Below are 24,574 nucleotides of genomic sequence, written 5' to 3'. Positions count from 1 at the left end.
TAACTACACGAAAAGAAAGGAAAGTCCACACTAGGTATGTGAAACAAGTCTGGGTGGGTGGGTGTGTGTGTGTGTTCCTGCATGGCATTACGCCTGAGGACAGACAACAAAAGGAGCACAAAGGGGCCTTTCATCAATTTGTTTTTGTTTTCAATTAGTTCCTGATTATCTTTGATTTAAATACTTGTTAAGTATGTTCTGTAATTGTTTACTTTCCTTTGATTTTCACCAATATGGAAATAAATGTCAAATTGAATTGAAGTTGAAGTGAAGTGAATGCGAGTTAATTTTGTAATTGCCCAACTTCGAAGTATTTTAAATCAGCTTTTTTTACTGGTCAATATTATTGTGTATTGCACAAAAAAGAAATCGAAAGTGAAAATTATTAATATTCTGATCATTAATCTATGCAAAGTTAAAGTATCAATATACATGTATTTGTAAACCAAAAAAACATGTTGAAAAGTTACTATTATCGTTAAATAATCATATTTGTAAGTCACAAAAATGACGGTGGAGTTTGACATTAAAAAGGGGGAAAATATGGATTGTCCTTTCCAAACAGTTTTTTTCTGGTGGATTCGTTAGAGTGAATGATTACTTTTATCAGTAATTTTCCAAGTTGGACGGTGTATACGTGACTGCAGACACTTTTAATGGGGAACATATAACATACAGAGGGATTCAAGGGTGAATCGAACCCGAATATTCAACCAAAAATGGGAATTCATCCCGCAGATCTAGATAACGACACTAAAATAATATTGGAATTAAATTGCTTCGACCACCGAATGTGGAATTGCTCGAACTGCGATAAAATTATTATTAACTGTTACACTATCGTAAGATTGCAACGTCGGGTATGAGCTGTTGGTGTTATTTCTGAGTTTCACCTTGAATTTGTTTTTTTTATTGGTTGTTCCCAATTTCAATAAGGAACAGCTTTTGTTTTCGTTAAGATTTTTTCCCTTTTTTTTCACTTTTCCCCATACTAGGTTTTGTGTACACATTTTTATTCTACAAGCCAGTTTGGGAATTTTTCAAAATACACATGTACTATAATATTATATTCAACTTATATCTGATTAAAAATTGTTTCATACGTTGACTTAATTACCAGCGAAACTCGAAGCTCATCTCCACAGAAATTGCACATTCGTGGCCTGCCTATATTGCCATTTTGTAATAGGCTGTTTTTTTCCGCGCAAACATTACCATTGCGATTTATTTAATTCAGGAGGCGGGATTAAGACCTTTGTACGTCCTGTGTGTAATTTGCATACATTATGAGGGAAAGCCTCTTTATCAGCATTCGCCTGTCTCCCATTTTTGAAGCCCGAAGTACAATTAACGGAGCGACGGCTGGGAACCAGTCTACTTTCAGACCAAATGACGTCACCAACGAACCGGTGTCGTGCCAAAAACCGACCGGTGCCAAATAGTGTCCGCTGAGCATGCGCAGTGGGCGCCAGACACTATTTTGGCATGTAATACATGCCAAATAGTGTCCGATGCCAAATAGTGTCCGGGCGCCGTCATTTCCAACACAAGGGCGCCCGTACGTCCTGCTGGACACTTATTTGGCAGGAAAAATCGGACAGTATTTTGCAAAGGTGAATCGGACAATATTTGGCAGGGGGAATCGGACAGTATTTAGCAGGAAAAATCGGATATTTGTTTCGCAGGGAAATCGGACAGTATTTGGCAGGGGGGAATCAGATAGTATTTAGCAGGAAAAATCGGACAGTATTTGGCAGGAAAATCGGACAATATTATTTTGGCAGGGGGGATCGGACAGTTTTTGGCAGGAAAAATCGTGCGTACTGCACTGCACGCCAAACAGGTGAACTGACGCGAAAAAAAAACACACAAACATTTTGCACAAATATAATTTTGTTTAAACTATTAGGGAAACCAAGTAAATAGTTATCACAGATAACAAGGAAACGTTAAAACAGATTGTAAAAAGCAAATTCAGGTGAAAGAAATCGTATCTATACGACGTCTTGACAGCTCGTAACAGCATATATTCCTCCATGGTAACAGCAAGGCACGCAATAGGATGCACGCTCAGCGCGGACACTATTTGGCAAGCTTCCGTAAACAATGTGACGTCATGGGCGCATGGCCAATCAGAGCGCATTATGCTAATTAGCGGACACTATTTGGCACCGGACGGTTTTTGGCACGACACCGGAATACAAAACCAAAGGGTTCATGGGGATTACCCATTAAAAATCTATAGCGCCGCGTAGAGGGATGGTGGATTGCGACATATTATGTATGGGAAATCCCCAGCGATTACAACATTTTGTTGTACATGTACTTCGAGCCGATCAAAGTACTGTATATATTTTCTGAGGCGCTATAATGCCACGACTGCAGTTCCAAAATTCTCTCAACTTGAATCCAGCGACGTACGCCGGTACACTGTCGGCGGACTAGTGAAGAAGTGCAACATTTTGTCACACGAGGTGAGAGTGCATTGACTTTAAAAAACAATTATTGTTGACATTAAGTAGGCAAGGTTAATGATCGACAGCAATACAATTATTTATTATTATTATTATTATTAATTTTTTTTTACATTTTTTTTTTTTTTACATTTTTGTTCCAATTCAGTCGGGGAGGCTTTTTTAATTTTTATTTATACTGTCACAAGCATGCCCATGTAATATCGTCATCACTAAATATGGAGTGCGTTTTACAATCGTTGGCTGTAACTGTATTTAGGTGTAGAATATGGCGTTTTTTACACCCGAGGAGCGAGGGCGTATGCAGTTCTCCGACTTGAAGCCATTTAGGATCATTTGCATTTATGCATAAGTAACCTTTTATGAAAACAAATGTCATAATCGAAAATATCTGCCGTCGATAATCTTAAAAATAATGGAAAATGCAGGTCAAGTATGCCATATACACAATGCTAGTCACGACGAGAAACTGGCTAGACAACGTCTGAACTTCGCACTAGTACGAGCGTTTGTGATGCTCTGTGTGTGGTAGGCCGGCAATGAGACACGTTTTACGGTATAGGATTTCGGTGAAACACGCTGCATCGTTTCACTTCACATACCAGTAAAACTTCCTCAAAATAAATTCATGAACACGGGAAATACATACACAGACAAGAGAGATCAAGTTCTGTGAATAAGCTTGCAAAGATCGTCCTTCTCAATCGTTGTTTTCTTGGCATTTTTACGATGTCTATTCCGTCCGGCCTGCACGCAAAACACTGTACGGCAGTGCATTGCACCGCGCGCGACTATTACATTGACTGGTTACCGCATTTTCATCATGCCTTCATTTGGACTTTAGTGCGCGGCGCAGCGGGAACCAGTCATTGCTGCACTCGCACGTACGGGCCCACGTGTTTTCATGCAGCTCTATGCGATATGCAGATTGTGCACGCACAGTGTACAACCGCTGTACGTACGTACACACACGATCTTTACAGTACGTACGAGCTCGATGTTCGTTCATTTTTTAGCGATATCCAGCGGCATATTAACGTGAGTTTGGGCATTATACCAACGAAAAATACGTGTAGCTTCAGACTTGAAATCCTTTGCGTTTTTATCACTTCTTATTTTTAAACTTCCCGTGTTTGACGAGCCCTCTTTTGGATTTCTGAGGAGCGCTATTTTTGGCGCTCCTTCGAGACAGTCGAGGAGCGCAGTAGGAGCGCCTGCGCGATCGCGCTCCTTAAAAATGAAGGACTGCATAAGATCGTACTGCACTATATTCTTGTACTAAACACCCTGTGAAATTATTCCGTTGTGCGTCTGGCTTGCTGTATTAGCCTATATGGGATTTCCAACGATCAGTCAATATTGGTTGATTTTTTGGAAATAAAGAGTTAAGAGTGCTATAGACGAAATCGTGTTTTGTCATGTGATCAAAATGTTGTGGATGGGTTTTCACCGTTTCGCCGAAAAGTGTAATATATCCACCGAAACAAACTTCTGCAGGTCCGAGGATTAATAAGAACATTCTTCTTTGGATTATGGGGCAATGCATGAAAAGAAAATTGCCTGTATTTTTTTGGAAGGCGCGCAAGCACACACACACACACTTTGTTTATGGTAGGCCTAAATCGAAGGTTTTCTATTGTTCCTCATCATCGATCTTTTGTTTATACTCATAACTTTTTGCAACAGCTCCCATTGGTTTTGTACACGTTTTCTAATCGAGGTCGTACTCGATTCGACTCCTGTCCTCAATGCCGAATGATGCTTCACTAACATGCACAGTCACACACCCTCAGCTTGTGGTTTTAATGTGGGATATAATAGTAATTGTTAGTTGTCCTTTAGAATTGCCTTCGCGGAATACGGTCAGATAAAGGTCGACTTGTGGGGTCCCATTGTTTCTTGCATGACTCACCCACCGAGACGATTGCACAATTTTATTTCAAAAATGAAATCGCATTGGTTTTGTTTCGCTCGTACCCCCCGCCCTGCCCCCCGCCCTGCAGGGCGGGGGTACCAGCGAATGGTTTTGTAACAAAAAAAGTTCAATGTCGAAACTATGGTGGCCCTGAAGGGACATCGCATATCGCAAACGTGTGCGCATACGTATGCGATGTCGCGAAATTTATCGCGAATGTGTGCGCACACGTATGCAATGTCGTGAAACAATTCGCGAATATGTGCGCACACGTATGCGATGTCGCGAAATTTATCGCGAATATGTGCGCACACGTATGCAATGTCGTAAAACAATTCGCGAATATGTGCGCACACGTATGCGATGTTGCGAAATTTATCGCGAATATGTGCGCACACGTATGCGATGTCGCAAAATTTATCGCGAATATATGCGCACACGTATGCGATGTCGCAACTTTGAAACTTGCGCGCGCAAATTTCAAACTTGCGTGCGCAAATTTCAAAGTTGCGCAAGTAGCAAGTTTGCGCTCGACAGTACTAGTAGTAACGATTGCACGAGGAACAGCGTGCGCGCGAAGGTTTATTAGTCAAACCCTATTTATATCTAACAGTACGTCTAGATTCCAGGCTAGCTGCTACAACTCCCCAGTTCATTAGGAATTTTACTGAAAGGTATGCGACAAGGTATGCAATAAAATTCACGACATTGCAAACAAATTCGCATACGTGTGCGCACATATTCGCGGATTGTTTCACGACATTGCATACGTGTGCTCACATATTCGCGATTAATTTCACGACATCGCATACGTGTGCGCATATATTCGCGATAAATTTCGCGACATCGCATACGTGTGCGCACATATTCGCGATAAATTTCGCGACATCGCATACGTGTGCGCACATATTCGCGATAAATTTCACGACATCGCATACTTGTGTGCACATATTCGCGATAAATTTCGCGACATCGCATACGTGTGCGCACATATTCGCGAATTGTTTCACGACATTGCATACATGTGCGCACATATTCGCGATAAATTTCACGACATCGCATACTTGTGCGCACATATTCGCGATAAATTTCGCGACATCGCATACGTGTGCGCACATATTCGCGAATTGTTTCACGACATTGCATACGTGTGCGCACACATTCGCGATAAATTTCGCGACATTGTGCGCACACGTTTGCGATATGCGATGTCCCTTCAGGGCCACCATACGAAACTCATCTGCACGTGCAAGACATTAAAATAAGCCCCCGCGCTATTTTTGAGTTCACTCGTAAATAACGTAGGCCCTACTATTTACTACTTTCAATTATTCACTCTTGAATGTGACATCGTTCGAAGAAAAAACCGACGTATAGTTATAGAATTATTTCTTGACAAAACTCGACTTTTTAGTTTCCATAATTCGGCGCTCGGGGCGGGTTCACTTGTGCGCAAAAATAAAAAAAAACCTGTCGGAGGGTTGCAGAAATTCCGAGAAAAAAAACAAACCATTTTTTTGAAAAGCATGGGGGTATATGCAACTTGATCATTATTTAAACCCCAGGCATACTGCAAACTCAAGTAAACCAAGACAAACCAAGCTCATTAAAGCTGATGCCAGAGTGCCCTAAGTTTCAATTAAGTTCAAAATGGCTCGCTGGAAGCTTAATTTGGCCCATCGGCGTCATACGGGGCATGGAGGTATGTTTTTATTCCTCCGTGTACGGGGTAATCCAATCATGTGAATTTGTTGTGTTCAAACGTACCTCTGTGCGGGCCCGTTTCCGGGCGAGAATCCCGGTAAAAAGGCCCCTTTTTTCGATGTTTCGAGTCATAGTTTGATAACCATGCGGTCTTTTTCAATGGGGTTAAACGGTTCTGTACAATTTAACTCTTTCTCTTTCTCATGGTATATGTTATTTTTTTTTATCTTGAAAAAAATCCACGTACTTTCGGCTTTGAAAATATGAACTTTTCATCATTTTCCTGTGTAAACATGGGCGTCGCGAGGGGGGGGGGCAAGGGGGGGCACTTGCCCCCCCCCCCCCTGGAAAAGCCAAAAAAAAAAAAAAAAAAAGGAAGAAAAAAAAAGGAAGAAAAAAAGAAAAGAAAAAAAGGCGCGAAGACAAAGTGGTGTAAATTAAATGAGTTGGGGGGGGGGGGGGATGTCCCTGCCCCCCTCTAAAACTGATAAATCGAGAATGTGTTGAGAAATACAAGCATTTTTTTGGCAAATTTTTTTTTTGCCCCCCTCTAGAAAAAATCCTGGCGACGCCCATGTGTGTAAACGCACCGATTGAGCGCCCTCGCGTCGACTCTTTTGACCGTAACTCCTGACTAGAGTATCGAATTGTGTGGGGGTAAACGGAATCGAATAGCTTAGCTCCTCCTCTTTCCTTACATGTAAAACTTGTTATGATTGGTTGAAAAAACCCACCGTACTTTTCACAAAGAAAAAAGTGGCCAATGACAACTTTCGATAGATAAGGCATCGTTCGAGACATACATTGATGTACCATTGCTTACCACGCGTTTCATGATCTTGGACTCTGCTCATCACCTGTTTTTCAGGACACGTTTTCTCCAATTCTACTTTAGATAAGACATTTAAAAACTATCCATTTGTAAATCAGTTATCTGGCATTAAAACTGTGGTCTTTTTAGGAGTTAATTTCATTTTAAAATAATGCAATTTTGGATCTGAATACTGTTCACTTCAAGGCAGTTATAGAAATTTGTGATGGAAGAACGTGCACTTGTTTATTGGGCTGTACCATTTTGTTTGTGGGGAGGATATCTATATGCATGTACACGTTAGTGTATACGTCAGATTTCTTAACGAATGCAAAAATGAAATAAGATGTTTATATCAAGTTTGACAAAATCAGACAAGAAGTTGTACTATTAGGCATACTTTCACATCGATATGTGCACAAATCCTATATGTACATTGTCATTGTATAGGTTTGTTTTAACCATTTTATGAATGGAATGTGCCGGGCCACATTTTAGGGTTGAACGCACAGCCACACAGGGCCAGCGTTAATCCGATTATGTAGCCCTGGACCTCTGTGTGGTACTCTGCGCGCCAGATTTAAACTGTAAAATTAAGTGAACAAAAGTTGGGGTAACAAATTCATATGGGATAGCACTATCCGACTCACAAGACTACAGTCATGCAGCCAGAGTATAATAAGTAGAAAGAGGACACTAGACTGGCTCTCTGGGACCAACCGGAACTGACAAATCAACGCGGAAACCGAACCGAGGCCAGTCACGCGGACCGTAGTCTGGTTCCCTGACCCATTGTCCTTCCACCCTTAAACAAAATGGGGAAACAGCCTACGACACGTGTACCCCTCAAAGTACAAAGGTCGCCAAATAAAAGCGGAACTGAATAGGCCTAATGCACGTAGTTCTCGCATTGACAAACCGATACGGACAGTTTCTGGAAAGAATGACGTGTATCGATAATCGATCCGGGTTTATTGTCGTCGATTTGGTCATCATTACATGGCAAATTTATAACATTTCCAACCTAAATATAAAGTGGCAGGCATAAACGATATTTATATTATTACGAACAAAATCGGAAGAAAACATTCAAACGACCGTACGGTGGTGTTTAGTTTAAATCGTACCGGTCCGTAGTAATACTTACAACATAGCGAAGGCACACTCCCGAAAGACGCAGCTGGACCTTATTTACAAAAGGTCATTAAATTCGTATTTTCACCGAAGCTGACCCCGACGTCGTAATAAACTTTACGCAGGTCGACTGCGATTGATTTTCCGCATCCATTTGTAATTATTGGACAATATTTCACAAGCTGCGTTGACGCGATTATCACGCGATATGAGTTGATATTTAGATTTTTTTTCGAGCACCGACAGTACAGACGCCGATAGTCGTATAAAAATCGCCCGGCCTGGGGGCGCCTTTTAAAGGCATGGAACTGAACGTTTCCCAATGGAAAATGAAAGTTCTTGTTGTACACTAGTGCGTCACTATTACTTTCAAAATCCTAGTTTAAAATGAAAGTCAGCAAACATATGGGTTTTCCCTCATTGTCTGAAAGGGAAAAAAAGACTTCATCCTCTAAATTTAGCAAACTCAAGAGCTTATAAATATGATTTACATTACAAATAAAGTGAAACAAGCAAAACCAACAGGCATAACATGCATGAGTGCAATGTAGACGTTTGTCCGCCTTTTTGACAACTGTTCGTAAGTAGCATTTTGTGACTTTATACTTTAAGCACAGTAAAAATAAAAAACACGTTTAGCGTCCCCACCCGCTTCCTTTCTGGTGGCCGTTTTTTGTTGTTGTTAAGTTTTTGTTTTGGAAAAAGCAAAAATGTCGACTTATCCATCGAAAAAAAAAAATACTTGCGAGTTGCAACTTCTAGTTCTAGACTCTATCGGTCACTTTACACATCACGCACTGAGTCGACCCTGCGATCTCCAATCCAAAACCAGCCTCGACGGTGGATCATGGACTGAGCGACCAAGCCCTATACTCAAACATTTAACCTTAAACTATCTAAACTTGTCACATAATATTCAAACTAATGTCCTCTCAATTTGCCTGAATTTTAGTTATTGTATTCTTATTTTTTTCCAGAATTTAAAAAGTAATCGTGGAAACGTGAAAGTGTAATCATTTCACACTGTAAAATCCTCAAGCTCGTGTAAAAAAATTCCAAATTAAAAAAAAAATCTGCAAAAAAAAAAGGAATGTTTTACTCAACACTAAAAAAAAAAGACGTATTTGAAAAGAAATCTCGGTAAACATCCTTTGAATACTTTTCAAACTTTAGAAAGTTTTTGATGAGTTCACACAAAGTTCAACCAAGTTGGTCACGTTCGATCCATTCATACCATAGACCATGGAGCTATAAAATAGCTCCATGCATAGACTGACACCAATTTGCCCTATTGATGACTAAATCGTATGACCCTGGTGAGTCAAACAGGTACGTGTACGCCGAATAATAGAAGCTCTTCAATTCCAACCAATGGCATGCATCCACAAAACTACCAAAGAATTGTGAAATACCTCACTTGACTGTAAATGAATAACAGTCTCAAGCATTCTTAACCAACTTTAGTCTGCCAACATTTTGTTTGCAATCGGTTATCTGTGAATGGGTGCAAGCCAGCTAGACTGGTTCCCTGACCTGACTATTGCCTGATGTTGTTGATATTTCATCTGACGTAGGGTCAGGGAACCAGACTACAAGACATTTTAGAACCTCATTATTTTTCTTGGTTTTCCAGTATTTATATGAACACAAAACTTTGAACAGTTTAGTTTAACAATATTTGCTATTAAAGTACTAATCCTCAAATCCGTCCATTTCTGAAAATTACAGCAAAATTACATAATGCCTTTTAAAACGATTGCTTGACATGTCCTATAAGTATAAGGTTTGTACACAAAAACATTCTGAGGATTTGGGTTATTGTAATCTCAGGTAATACTTTTAGTCCTCAGTTCTATACAATAACCCCAATGGCGGATACTACTGAGGACATGGTTAGGGTTAGGGCACATAAGTATTGGGGAACATAAAAATATGCACCCCTATGCTGTCACCAACAACGTACATGTATGCTTATAAAAAAGACTTTCCAAAAGTTTCTGAGAAAAGCTTCCCTAGCATACTCAGGTGGGCCCTATGCCATCCTGCTAGTTGACATGTTTTGATACTGAGTTGATGACCATAAAGAACAGAAAAGCATAACTATGCAAGCGGACATCCTGGAATTTCTTACACTGTCAAGAGCCAAATTCTATTTTATCATTACCAATGATTCTTGAGTCAGACGTATATTGAATATGGCAAATACAGCTGTTTTGTGTGGATAAATAGAGTTTGTAACCCTGCCTTTGACCTATAAATACTCTATACATGTGTGAAACGTCATGTGATCTTTACACATTTGTTAATATCTTTGACCTATAAATACTACACGTGTGTCATATGATACGTCATGTGATCTTTAATAATATCTTTGACCTAAGTACTACACGTGTGTCATGTAATGCGTCAGGTGATCTTTAATAATATTTTTTACCTATAAATACTATACATGTGATCTTGACACGTGTTTATATCTCTGGATATGAATCAAAATCTACATCAGAGTCTATAAAAAGATTTTTCTTTGATACACTTAAGCAATATTATTAATTGATGCAGTGTGAACATGCGTAAAAGTATAGTCTGTCACAAACCAATATAGGGCCCATCAGGCCGGCGTATTTCTCTGGTTTCCTTGGCATGAAATGACTGAGAATATTTCTACTCCCCTTGGATGGGATGCCAGTCCATCGCAGGTTACTCCCCAGCTAATGCCGGTACCCATTTATACTCCTGGCTGGAGAGAGGCAAGTGGGGGTGAAGTGGCTTGCCCAAGGACATAACATATGGCCAGCAGCAGGATTCAAACCCTGAACCTCTGATCATGAGTGACGAACCCTAACCGCTAGGCCATACTCTCCTTTGATGCTATATATTTTTAATCATAAATCATGAAATCCCTAATATGGCAGGATTTAGGTAAGGCTTAACTGACAAATCCTTATTTTGGGGAAAGAAATGATGTCATATTCTTCTTCTCTTTTTCTTTTCGCTCCAAGTTAGGCAGGCACACTAAAATTCATTTCCAATCAGAGAATTCAGATAATTGTTCTTGTCTTTGTTTTATGTTTGTCTACTTATGTTTGTAAATTGTAAAAATACAAGCTGTAAAAACAGTTTTGTCAGCAATATTGAAATAAATGTTTGTATGAATTGAATTGAAATTGAAATATCAATATATTATTACAAGAATCATGATTTCTTTCTTTTATCAAATATCTGCAATGTTACCAATGAATCTAGCCAAAGATTACTGTATTTTGAAGTTGAACCATGATACCCTTTTACCGTTGTAATAGCATTTGTTGACGTAGCATTGAGCATTGACCAATGAGATCATTACTTTGGGCCAGGTGACCTCAGTCAAGAGCGGTCCACTCTGCATGGTTCCCACAGGCATTCACTCTGCCCCCAGCTTTGAAAACACAGAACATCCCTTAACAGAGGTTGCATGATGAGCAATACTTTTCAACCATTTTCATATTTTCTCCCCTCATTTTTCAACCATTCTCATATTTTTCCCCTCATTTTTGCTTAATAAGACAGCTACTAGTTACTTTACCCAACAGGCTGTGTGTATGCTAGCTACTGTAAACATGGTATGTGCCCTAATGTTTCTCTTTCGTTGGAGCGCCCTCTAGCTATTGTAAACATGCTCTGTGCCCTAACGTGGCTCGATCGTCAGAGCGCCCTCTACCGTTCCTGCACGCAGCCAATAACAGCACCACATCACTTTCTTCCGAAGGAAAATGAAAGCCTTCATTCAAGGCTGATCAGAGGCGAAGTATCCGAGGTTCTGTCCTCCTCTTCGTGAACGGCATTCACCGATGATGTCATGCTGGGGTTTCCCCTTGTTGCCTCTGACCCTTGACCCTTGGCATAGTGGACGTTCCTCCCAAGTTGAAATATCGGCTCATTTCGGATACCGGGACTTTTTGCCGAGGAGGAGGGGGCTCTTGGTCGTTTTGCCTGTGTATACAAAAAGAAAAATATGAATGAGAAAAAATGATAATGATGATCAAGAAAGTTGTAAAAAGATGTCAAATCTGTTTTTTTTCTTATACAGCAATGTCTACACTTCTTAAGAACAACCTGGACCCTGGTGGTCTGAATTTCAACTTTGAAGGGAACAAAAAAGAAACCAAAAAACGAGAATATGCTTTTACAATACAAGCTGTAAAAACTGTGGCATAAATCCATGTAGGTGAGGGGGGAACGGGGATCAACACGTGACACTAGGGGCGCTGTTTATGAGTCAAATGTACATGTCATCATTGTCATCATGCAAACTCTTATGTCCCTTATTCTTACAAAAAAATGGTGTTTATAAATCTCTCAGACTGATTGTTCTTCATTTTTCAAAATATATTTCAGAAGTTTGGACCGTTGGAAATGGTTACAAAGCATCTGTTGGTTTTTCACAATATTCGGGGGGGGGGGGGGGGGGGGGGGGGGAGGGGAAGGGAAGAAATGATCCAATGTACCCCATCCCCCCACCCACCGTCAAAAAAAAGGGGGGGGGGGGGGTATATCCTCCACATCCCCAACAGGATTTATGCCTTTGTCATCAAACAAAAAAGATTTCAAGCAAATTTAATCAATTAAACATGTACAGTACTGGGAAGGGAATATACATACAGCATCACACACGTATGTAATTTGTGCATTTATCCAACTTAATTATTTTACAAATACACTTTGAAACTGAAATAATAAGTACCGGTATCTTTTGTTTCCATTGTGAAGAACAACAATACCACTTCCTTAAATGAGTGTATTTTGAATAGCTCCACTATATAGGGAAATGCATGCATGCAAGTGACATCATATCCTTTTCATTATGAAAAAGGAAAGAGGAAATTACACACAGATAAGATAATCTTAAGTCATATTACGTCACAAATATTGAAGGGATTTTCCATAGTCCTTAAATAAAACTTACGGAAACTTTTTGAGCTTTCCGAAACATATTGGCAAGGAAACATAATCCCATTGCAATCCTTTGATCCCCTGAGCACATGCTAACTGCACATTTCAGGGATGATATTTACATTATAAAAGCTTTATTTATTTCTGCACAATACATTTTGCACTGGTCAAGTAAACAATGAAAAAGGAACTGCCGCTCTGATTTCATTGACAACTACATGTACCTCCTGCTGAGCTTTTGAAATCCACACCTTAAAGATTACTATTCTTTAACTTCTCTTTGTGGACAAGTGCCACTACTCCGTTTGTGTACTATGTGGTTTTGAGGTTTTCTCCTGACCATTATTATCCAAAAGTCATGTCCGATGTAAACAAGCGGTTTTTTTTTGTCTTTTCTCGGGAACGGTAAGATATTAGGTTGGTTTCCTTTCAACCAGATGTTTGAAATAGGATAAGTAAACAATCCAAAACATGAAATTTTCGGGGATTTCAGGACCTAGTGCCCCTTTAAGAACGGGTATTCTGCTAACTCTGTACTTCTATATTAGCCAAAGCATTTAGTGTGGATTTTAATCACAGATGGTCAAAAGGGGGATATATCCCATCCCCCCCCCCCGTTCAAAAGAGGGATACACCCCATTCTCCCCCCCCCCCCCCCCCCCCCCCGGGCCCCGGATTAACAGCCCTGCCCTTACATCATAATAGGGTGTAATGTCATATGCCATCATTTTAATCCTTAACAAAATAATCAGTCATAAATCCACTGTCATAAGTCCACCTATCTTTAGTTCAAGTTGAAACGTATAAAAATCAAATAAAAAACTTCATCGCATAATAAATAATGAGCCTTTCTTTTTTCTGTGCCTTAAAAAAACTCACAGTAACACTTGCACTTTGATTTTGTAAGTAAGAACAAGGTGTCAAAATGGCAACCTAGCAAAAAAAACAAACAAAACAAAACAAACAAAACTTTGGAACACTGTCCGCACTTCATACAATGCATAGTGCATGGTTACTGTTTACACATCAATGTAAATAGCCATGAAAAATTCCATTGCGGACACTAATGCCATGACCAAGGCTTTTAAATAACGATGTTGAAAAAAAGAAAAAACACCCTAAGAATGAAGTTGCTACTAACCCCTGACTCTATGATGCCAGTATCTTGCTGCACTGACTGTGTCCGAGCCATCTTAGCTCGGGCAACTCTCACTCGACGATGCACATCTACAAACTCGTCCGTCTCGTCCACTATCTCCTCCTGAAGGAGCTCCTCGATGATGTCTTCCAGCGTGATGATGCCAAGGATGTCCTAGACAAAGAGCAAGACCATGTTGATCAAAAAAGAGGGGAAACCATGTTGTAGCCGAGTACCCCTCACATCCAAGTACTCTGACCTTGTAAAGAAAATTCTGTGAGGCGAGTCTGAGGGCTTCCAAGTACGAGTACTTTATGGAGAGCTCAAGTGAAAAACAATCAAAATCTCAAGAAATGAGATCCAACGCCGACACTGGTCGCATATCGTACTCAAAGATGAAGCATGTAGTCTGTGCAAAGACCAACACAAAAGAGATTGATCCTCTCCACAGCCCAGGTCATTGAGTATGCATGTAATGGACTAATCAAAGATCAAAGATGAGAAAACCGAACCAGAAAGGGAGGGGGGGGGGGGAAGGGGAGGGGAGAAATTGTGTCCTGCTCAACCAGCTTGACCCTTCCTGATTGTCCATCAAACAGTAGTGCACACTGACCGATAGTCAAACTTGGACACAAGTATGGCCAAATCTCGAATGGTCTCAGTAAGGTGCCTACAAGTACAAATGTACATATAGTTGCTGAAGGAGTCTATCTTGCCTAAGAAAATGGACAAGTACAGGTAGCATAATGGTACTGTCTGAGTTTCAACATGTTTTGAGGAGTTCTGGAATTTCCCAGGGTACAAGGTTCGGAGTTGAAGGCACTATCAGGCCCCTGCACTTCACAACAATGGAAAACATCGAGCCATTGTCTTCCTAAATTACATTGTTTACATTTGTGTAAATACCACAAATATGTACATAACAATGATCAGTCTGGTTAACATGTGTAACCGGTGAAATATTTGAAGCATATTTCAACCATATATTTTTGGCACCTTTACTTTTCCTATCTCTTTTGAAAGTTTTATGAATGTTTTGTAACCCATTAGTCGGTACGTGGAATTGCTTTTTCACAAGTTTTGAATTGGTTTCATGTTCATGCATTTTCCAAGGATTGAAATTATTATTATCTTCATTGTTTTATGTACATGTTATATTGTGAGAAAATCGTCTTTTGGCCCTGGGTGGGTCAACCACACATTCCAGGTTTCTGGGAATTAACTCCAGGCAGGAGGCCTGACTACATGTACCCTATTATTATTCATTAGACTCTAGCTTTTCTACACTTGATTTGTCACCTCTTTACCAATGACTGTTAATTCATAATCCCTATGTGGTCTGCCCAGGAATGTGAGGCACTGGCCAACATCCTGTGGTTTAGCTAGCTTTGTTCAGTCTTGTATTAGCCACCAACAAGAGCACACACATGTTGTAAAGTTTTGTGATTTAAAGAAAGTTTTACAGCACTGGCTGCGCTTTGCTGCTATGCGGCCACTGAGGAGAAATAAAACAGTACATTTTCCATCTCAACTTGAAGATCCTGTGTTCCCCTGGTCACGCATGTAATTCAACAAGATACACAATCTGCTTCAACTGCAATTTTAGAACTTGAACTGTTATATCGTGTGCTTGGAAGTCGGATACTGCAATTTGATTGGTCTAGAACTGCCATGTGTCTTGTCCATGAAAGCATGTACAGTGGTTGAGCTCATGTTGCGTGTACAACCTGAACATGCTTTCACGACTGAGATGAGAACTGCATGCATCCAATGCAGAAGTGGGATATGCCGTTGTTTTACCCCCTCTGGGTGCATAGCAATATACCCCACATCACAGGCGACAACAGTTGTTAACTGAAAAAGCAAACACACTATTGTATTCGTAAAAAGAAACTCTTGAACATTCTTCGGTGATTGTCTAATGTCGCTGAACTTTAGGAAATTTCTCATCAATTGACGTCAGTGGGATTCCCCATGTGAGAAATGTATACATTGGACTATAGGGTGTGCCATTCCGAAAAATACCTCAAGTGAATTAGCATTAAGGCTATACACAGTACATCTTCCTCCAAGACATAGGAAATGACTAAGATGCGAGAAACCTGTGTACATGCATACATGTAAATGCCAAGTGTATTTTATTGTGCCGTGTGGCATCTTTGTGAGCTGTACTACAACTTTCTAAACTCCTGAAGACAATCCAATCATACTGATTGAAACATCAGTGTTTCATCAACACTTCTCAGAACAATGTTCTAACAACTCAATACTTCGAATCTTACTTTTGGTTGTGAGGCTCAGTGTTACAGTTCGTTTTCTGGTGAGTATTGAACTTTTGTCTAAAAATACAAGACTTCTGAAATTATAAAAATGTGTATGCTTTGATTACACCTAACCTTCAAATTGATGTCTCAGCTTTACATGTAAGATGCCTATCGTCAATAATGCAGCTGACACCATAGCCCCAACCGTCCTCAATCCTCCAAAATCTTGGATTTTGGAGGATCGATACTGTAATTTCATTGGTTTAATTTGATTGACACTGTAATTTCATTGGTGTAGTTTCAACATCATGAATTTTTGGGGGATTGAGGGTGAATGGTGTTTGAGAAACATGGGTTTTTTGGAGGATTGAGGATAAATGGTGTTTGAGAAACATGGGTTTTTTTAGGATTGAGGATGAACGGTGTTTGAAGAAGAGGAGGATTTTGGAGGATTGAGGATGAATGCATTTTGAGAGGCAGGACTGTCTGACGATTTTGAAGGATTGAGGCGCTGGGTATCCTTCATGTGATCATAAGTGCACAATTTTGGAGGATTTTGGAGGACTGAGGATGGTTGCTAGCAAAAAGGGCCAAGCAGGTTGGGGTTAATAATTTTGGCAACAATGATCGCCAATGGGTACCGTGTACGTGCACCTAATGATAGAATTTTAAAATGATAAAAAAAGCCAAATATAATAATTTATAAATTCCCTCTACAATAACTCACAGAAGGATGACATCATTATTCTTGAACTTTCAAAGAGAATTTTTATTGTCCAAAGAAAGATTAGCAGCAAATTTGTACACCTTGGAAATAACTAGTTTTTGAGTAAAATCCATCTATTTCATGAAATCTGAAACTGAAAAGCAGTTTTGGAATCATCTGAGTCGGTGTGTCAGTCAGTCAGTCCGTGAGATAAAACACTAGGCTGGCCCTCTGGGACCAGCACAAATCGGCTGTAAATGCTCAGAACTACACAAATGGGGTGTGAACATGCAACTTACCCCTTCCTTCCAACTGAAACTGTCAACTTGGTCGGCGCCCTCTAGAGGTGACCTCGGAATCGCGGTGTCTGTCGATGACGTGACGGCCGCCATGTGGCATTTCCCAGTCTGCATCTCGTTTAACAAATCGTAGAGAGGCAAGTGACCGGGCACCGTGGGGAGGGTCCGGCCGTGCTCTCGGAAGATCTCCCCCACAGTGGGGGCCGTGTTGGGATCGACTTTCACCAGAGTCTTGACCAATAGAATGCCCAAAATGTTGCCACGGTGACCCTTGTAAACTGGTATCCGTGAGTAGGGACCCTTGACGAAGACCTGCCGAATGAGAAAACATAGTAAAAATTAATAGAAAGACTTACATACGCGAACAAAATAATTTGCTGTTTTTCAAATTTTTGTGAATCTGCAGCCATCTTTAAAAAAAAGATTTTTGGTTTTTGGATGCTTTTACGCCCAAAAGTACATTCTTTTGAGACGACCTCAAAAAGTTTGATAAAATGCCGTACCTTTTCCATACACTCGGCATCCATTCGTCTCTGTGCGTCCAGCATGAAGATACTCTCCAACGGCACGAGGGCGTCCTTCACCACCTTGTTGCGCATACTGAGGGCGCCCTGTATGATTAGCACCTCGTCTTCTGTCAGTGGTTCCTCATTCTCTTGCTGTTTCTCCTTGTGAATGCTGACCATGGCACTAAGCTCTAACGAAAAAACAATACCAACACAAAACAAGATTAAGTCTGGATGTCATATCAACTTGAGTTTCGTTGCTCATCCAAATTCAGAAACAATTCCACTGACGGCCCAGGGCAAGTTCGAGCAAGTACCAGCTAACTAGTGGTTGGTTTGTGACATACCTAGCGCATTCACACTGAAGTTGAAGTGCGAACGACTTTAGTCAAACTATTGTCATGTGAACGACTGTCAGAAAATGGCGATCGCACAATTATTCAACACTTGTTATTTCTCTTTATTTACAAACTACACAAATAATAGTGATTGTGTACAGTTTATGACATCTTACATACATGTAATCGCCAATATTATTGTACAATGGTGACAAAAGTGACAGAATGCAAAAACTGTGCAATGAAAATGAAATTTAGCGCTCGCAGTTTTGTTTTCCGCCATTTTCGTTGATAGTTGGTCCCCGCTGCACTACGCTATGGAAATTGTTCTTGATAACCAGCTATAAATCGTTGCATGACCAGCCGCGGTTAGGTGGTTCCAAATAGTCGACTACGGAAGTCAACCATCGTCGACTAGACAGAGTTCGGGCTAACTTTAGTCAAACTATGTTAACTATTGGTCAACAATAGTTCTTGCGCGAACTTGCCCTTGGATTTAGTATTAAATATGGTAGACACAATAGGATGGCACTATTTTTAAGTGTGTTAACTTTTTTGCATTGACGCAAATTCCCCGACTGTTCCCATAAATGTCTCTTGATTTAAGAGCAAAAGTTCCTGTAAAATCTAACCTGCTCTTCGGAAGAAGGTTCCGTGCTCGTGTCCCAGGATACAGTCTAAGACTTTGGAGATGGGCCAAGCAATCGGGAAAAATAGGATCATCAAAATTACAACCAATCTGTTGTCAAAAAAAAATACAAAAACAAATTAAAGACTGTTTACCACAAAAAGGGAATAACTTTGCTATTGAACATTAACGGTATGGAAGCTATTTTCCACTACTCCGCAACCTTAACCCTCCCCGAAATGTTAATGTTGGATAGTCTATATACCTACCAAGTTTCAGTCCAATTAGAATGGTTATTCTCTTAAAAAAAAGGGGACTTTGTAGAAATTGAAACAATCCAGTTGAAATTCCAAATTTAGTCGGGCCAAGTATCATAAGGATGACCTTTAGAAGTGACTAAAATCCAAGAATTGTCTTGAAAACTGTTTAAAACAGAAAAAAACACCCAAATTTACTTTCATGTACCAGCAACATTTTTTACAAATATACTTACGGAGATAACCATGCTCCTATCGCCAGCCCGTACCTTGTACATATAGCCTGCGGTACAACTCTGCAAATGTGAAGATTGAAAAAAAGGAGAAAATAAAACAATGGGCAGACTTTGCCCGTGTAGCGATATGGATTGTATACGACTCTGGTAAAATGATCGAATTATATAAAGTTGTAACCAAGAGCATAAATTTGACTTGTTTCCGATAGTGAAAGTAAAGTTGCAAAACTAATGTTTTCATTTTATTGAATTTTACCACTGAAAACAGGAAACAAAATCAAGGTAAGGTTTCTAAGGCCAAAAAAAAAAGTCTCTGGTTTCTGGTATGGAGCTTGCCCCAAAAGTGGTGCGGCGATGCGACTTTTTTTTTTTTTGCTTCAAATGTCGGGTGATGACTGCAAATGGTGCCGGACTCAATTTAGTACAAATATATGGGAGTCCAGAGAGGCCACATAAAGCTTACACTCGATCGTAACCCCATCTGAAAACACGTTAAAATTGTGCAGCAGCAGGATTCCAGTCAAACCAGTGAATTTTGCAGTTTTGAGACACCATCTTACATTGAAAAATTTTTGCCAACGCGTATGGCTACGGCGACATGCGCGCAGACCAGAAACCGAAGACTTTTTTTTGGGCCTAAAGCAGGTCTCAGAGTGCACAGAAATCTATTCAATTTATCCAGAACGGCTATTCACTGGAAGTCTTTTCATGCTTGTTGTGTAAACAATGGGCCTATGATGCGGTAATCCTATATGATGTCACTGCCCGGCTTGTCTCGCCAGCCAACAGGGCGGGAGTGATAGTCAGTCAGTCAGTCTGAAAGTTCCAGAATCCAGAGTATATTCTGCCCCACCCCAGGGGAACGGTATGCATGAATGCATGGATTTACAATGAATGACATCCTGCTGATATGAAACTTTTCGTCTTACTTTTTCATTTTCAAATCCAGGATCATCATTCAACAACAGTAAAGGACCTACCTTTGAATCACATTCATGCGAACAAACTCATGTCAAATGAATACCAGTACCAACAGAGGTAATGATCAAAACGTTTTATACTTGCATTTATAACACCTCACCCACAGATTCTGTGTCTTGATTGGCCGAGAGCAAATCACATGATACTTTCTATTTTTGCTATCTTTCTGTACACGGCCAAAAGTACTGTGCCCATAGCAACCAAAGTACTATACCATTAGCAACCAAAGTACTATTTCCACGGTGCGGTATTTGTGTGCAAATGCATGCTGGTGTGCGCGTTGCGCGTTGTGCGTATCGCGTTTTGTTCCAAAGAGAGCGCGCCACAGAGTTGGGTTCAAACATTTCGTGAAGGGGTAGTTTGGAAGAGAGAAATACATTTTCCACCAATTTTGTATTGAAATTGAAGTTTATTTCAACTGTGTTCAGATTTAAATAATTTAAAATCTTAAAACCAAGCAGAATCTGTGGGTGAAGTGTTATAAAACAAATATTGAATTCTTTATCTCGTGGTGAAGTAAAACTAGTCTCCTCGGTGATCCATGGACCATTCTATTTTCCCTCGGCTTCGCCTCAGGAAAATAGAATGGTCCATGGATCACCTCGGGAGGCTAGTTTTACTACACCACTCGAAGCATTCAATATTTGTATAATATTTGCAACAAAACTGAGAATATTACAATAATTTCTGCCCTAACTTACAGCTTCTCAATGTCTGCTGCTGTTCTTTAGCAAAATACCTAAAATTACCGTGATTTTCAAAATATTAGTTATTTTGTTATTAGTTATTTTGTTATTGTTCATTCATTTACTTTTGGAGGTGAATTTTTGATTGACTAGTAATTTGCTTTTGAAAAGACCTATGACCATGGCTTATGATGGACAAACAACAACAGTGCTCAGTGGTGCCCCAGAGCTAGTAACAAAAATCCCAAGCTTTGGTGAAAGAGCAAAACTAAATTCAAATACTACTCACTCTCCGAAGAGCAGCACTGCCGTGACCGACACAACGATGGCAATAATTTCGTTGGTGACTTTGCCCAGAAAGATCGGCATCGACTCCACTGCCCCCGCGTTGGCCAACAGTAACGTGACCAGTAAGAGGTGATGGCGCTCCACGATAGGAGTGATGCGTCTTGCGTAACGCTGCTCGTGGGGTTTGCCGCCCTCTGCGAGCACGCGCAGGCTGAGGATGTCGAGGGAGAGGAGTCCCATGGTCAGGCCTGACATCAAACCTTTTGGGTGGAATCAAAAGATGTTAAAATTTCAATGTGTGCGGGAAAACAATTTATGGGTTGAGAACAATAGGCCATACCTTTAATTAGTAACAACATACATGTATTTTGGGGTATAAAGAGACTTGAATCATGTAGTTTAGGACATCTCTATTTATTACATTTCCGTTCAGTTAAAAAAATTACTTTTGCAAAGGACTGTCAATTCCAATATGACTTTTGCAGCCTCCAACAATCTTTTTTATTTAGGTGAACTCTTTGAGGTTTTTATAAATTGATCAGTACTTTGGAAGAAAAAGCAACTTCGTTACCTATTTTAGCAGTTAGTGACTAGTGAGTCACAGAAAGTTTTACCCTTTAATTTCCCCCATAAAACAAAACTCTGCACTCTACAAAATTAAGCCTGCTGATATTCAACATGGTATCTTAGCAAACTATTTAGCGAACTGGTATCTTAGCGAACTATTTATGTGAGTCCAAGCTCATAAAGTGACTTTTCCTACTTGTATCATCGCCTAATGTTTAGTCCAAAAACATCAAAGAGTATTTTCGTTCCCTTACACAGTATGGAACAGGGTCTTAAACTACACGATTACCAATCTTTTATTTGCCTTTTGGTAAAGTTACTCAATAACACCTGCGTGCAATTTTGACTGTACCCCGAAAATTGAAATTAGGCCAAATAAAAAAAACAAGCATGTTTCTTGTCCGGGTTTTTGAAAAAAATAAGAAGGAAGCGGGGCTTTATATTTTCTATTTTCTTCAAGATGGCCGCCAGTTTAAAATTTCCTGCAACCATTGGTGTTTCCACTGTTCAAAGACACTTTTAAAATGAAAGACAAGTTGGACAAGAGAACTGAACATATTTACAGTGTAATTTAGAGTTGCATTGGTCTACAATGAACAGTTTTAGATGCATTTGATTTTTTCCGTGTTTTTTTACTGCATTTTTCAAAAAAAAGAAATAATAAAAAAATCCAGGCGGCCTTCAAAAAAGAAGCGGGCAGGGACAAGAAACAAGTTTTTTTTTTTACTTCGCCTTATTATATTCCATTCTCTCAAAATATGACCGGCTTAAGGCTAAAAGAAGAAGTATGTTTAGCAGCAAATTCAGGATTGGTCAAAGAAAGGTAGCCAGGATGTTGAAGTCCAAATTTTTTTGGGGGGGGGGGGGGGGGGGCTGGATAAGGCATTACAGGGAAGATATAAGACTACCCCTACCACCCACCTGCAAAGAGGACTAGTGCACAGTAAATGCCAACGTAGACCCAGAACATCTCGTCGTGGTAGTCCAGGGGTGGTTCTGTCTCCTTGAACGTGGTGCCATTGCATATGATGGTCTCTGGGTCCACCTGGGTGCAGGTAATTGAAGCCCCCTCAAACATGGTGTTTTAGAGGTCAGCTGTCAAACCTACAGAACAATTACAAATCTGTGTGATATAAGGAATCTGATAAGGTCATTTAATTTCAAATACTGGACTTCCACTGTATTTGGAGCCACATAGCAATGCATTGCCAGGCTTAATTCCATGAAAATTCCTGTTTTCTGAATTTGAAATCTAGACTGTTTTTTCCTCACATATTCGCTATTTCCCCCCCACATTTTCGCTATTTTTCACATATTTCGGTCGATCGTGCCACCATAAGTCTATGCTGCCATCGGTAATCTGTCGATCACCTTTTCCTTCTAAATCACAGTTCTGGAGGACTTATTTTGACAAAGGAAGTAAAGTCTGAAGTTTCCTACATTACTTGTGTGTGGCTCTCATTACAAAGAAAGTACAGTTGATTCAATGGATCTGCGCTTTCACTCAATTGCGCAGAAATGCACTTGCACGATCGGTCCATCCTTAAGAAAATCTTAGATTTTACTTCCCATTTTCAAAACAAATCCGCTACTCGCTAGAGCCTAGTCTTCTGACTCTGAGGATCAGACAATGACATTCATGTGGGCAAAGCCACGTTTGAATCAATGTCTGATAAATGCACACTCGCAAATTTTATGCGACCCTGCGCACCAGCCAATTGGAGTGGTTTTTTTTTTAGGCTGTGATGTCATTTCGATCAGAAATGTGGATTAAGCTGTTGATTGGTTGATTTGGATGCCATGTTTTTGTAATACCACAACGGGTTACTAGAAGACCCGTGGTAAGAACTTGGCGCCTGCTGAATGTTCAGAATCTGGAGGTCAAGATGCAGTTTTATTTTGCATTTATCCCGAATCTACTCGCATTACATACTATTTTCCCCCATAGACTAGACTCTTGCTGTGCGAAGTGATATTCCATAGACTAGACTACCCTAGCCACAGCCGTGAATCAAAAAGAAAGGTGATCCACTGATGGAGGCGCGACTGACGAAACATATATACAAAGCACGACCGACCGATTGCCTAGATCCGCTGAATATTCCCCTTGCCCACGCAACACCACATGCACAGTCATTGACAGTGCAGTATTGCCCGCTCAATCGTCATGTTCAACAACATAGCTAACCTAGAATGCACTACACATGATGAGAGCTGCAATGGTCAATATGGCCGAATAAAACAGTAGGCCCAGTAAATAAGCATGGCCATGGAGAAGTACAGAAAACGAAACTAGGCATAGGGCCTAAACTAGCCCCATAAATGTGGCCTATTTACTGGACTGCCTCCGTAAACACGGAGGCAGTCCAGTATAGCCACATTTATGGGGCTAGGCTAGCTGGAGTTACCCAGCCCTGAGTTTTATCATTGGGTTGTCATCTATGACAACCCAATGATAAAACTCAGGGCTGGGTAACTCCAGCTAGGGCTAGGCCTAAACCAACCCAACTTTTGTTGTGTGTAAAAACATAGAGCTGTTCCTTGCTCTATTGTACAACTAATTCCTACGTAAATTGTACGTAGAATATACAGACAGTAAAACACCATGGCCAACATACGTTTTTGGAACAGAAAGTACAGAACAGAAACATCATGGCAAAGCCAAAGGAAGAAAAAGAGTAGTTGTACTGGTATGGTACCCGCGCGCCAGGTA

The 24,574-nt window shown here is 40.3% G+C and overlaps 1 protein-coding gene across 2 annotated transcripts; it reads right to left on the bottom strand.

Annotated features, from left to right (window-relative positions):
• Positions 1-11,016: 11,016 nt before the first annotated feature.
• On the bottom strand, positions 11,017-24,560 carry LOC119730694 (DUF21 domain-containing protein At4g33700-like). 2 transcript variants are annotated; one of them, XM_038203690.1, is made up of 9 exons: positions 24,480-24,560; positions 22,783-22,965; positions 21,296-21,554; positions 19,340-19,399; positions 18,851-18,957; positions 17,878-18,071; positions 17,375-17,686; positions 14,109-14,279; positions 11,017-12,007 (listed from the first exon to the last, which is right to left on the bottom strand). In XM_038203690.1, the coding sequence occupies exons 2-9, from the start codon at positions 22,937-22,939 to the stop codon at positions 11,798-11,800; spliced, it is 1,470 nt and encodes a 489-aa protein (XP_038059618.1). In that variant the 5' UTR covers positions 22,940-22,965; positions 24,480-24,560; the 3' UTR covers positions 11,017-11,797. The 2 variants fall into 2 exon arrangements, with proteins under 2 accessions (XP_038059618.1, XP_038059619.1); XM_038203691.1 differs by lacking the exon at positions 24,480-24,560 and adding an exon at positions 24,441-24,459.
• Positions 24,561-24,574: the final 14 nt, after the last annotated feature.

Source organism: Patiria miniata, unplaced genomic scaffold (assembly GCF_015706575.1).
Source record: "Patiria miniata isolate m_02_andy unplaced genomic scaffold, ASM1570657v1 HiC_scaffold_22, whole genome shotgun sequence".
Lineage (NCBI taxonomy): Eukaryota > Metazoa > Echinodermata > Asteroidea > Valvatida > Asterinidae > Patiria > Patiria miniata.
The sequence above is the reverse complement of the archived record's forward strand: the minus strand, read 5'-3'. Positions and strand labels throughout refer to the sequence as shown.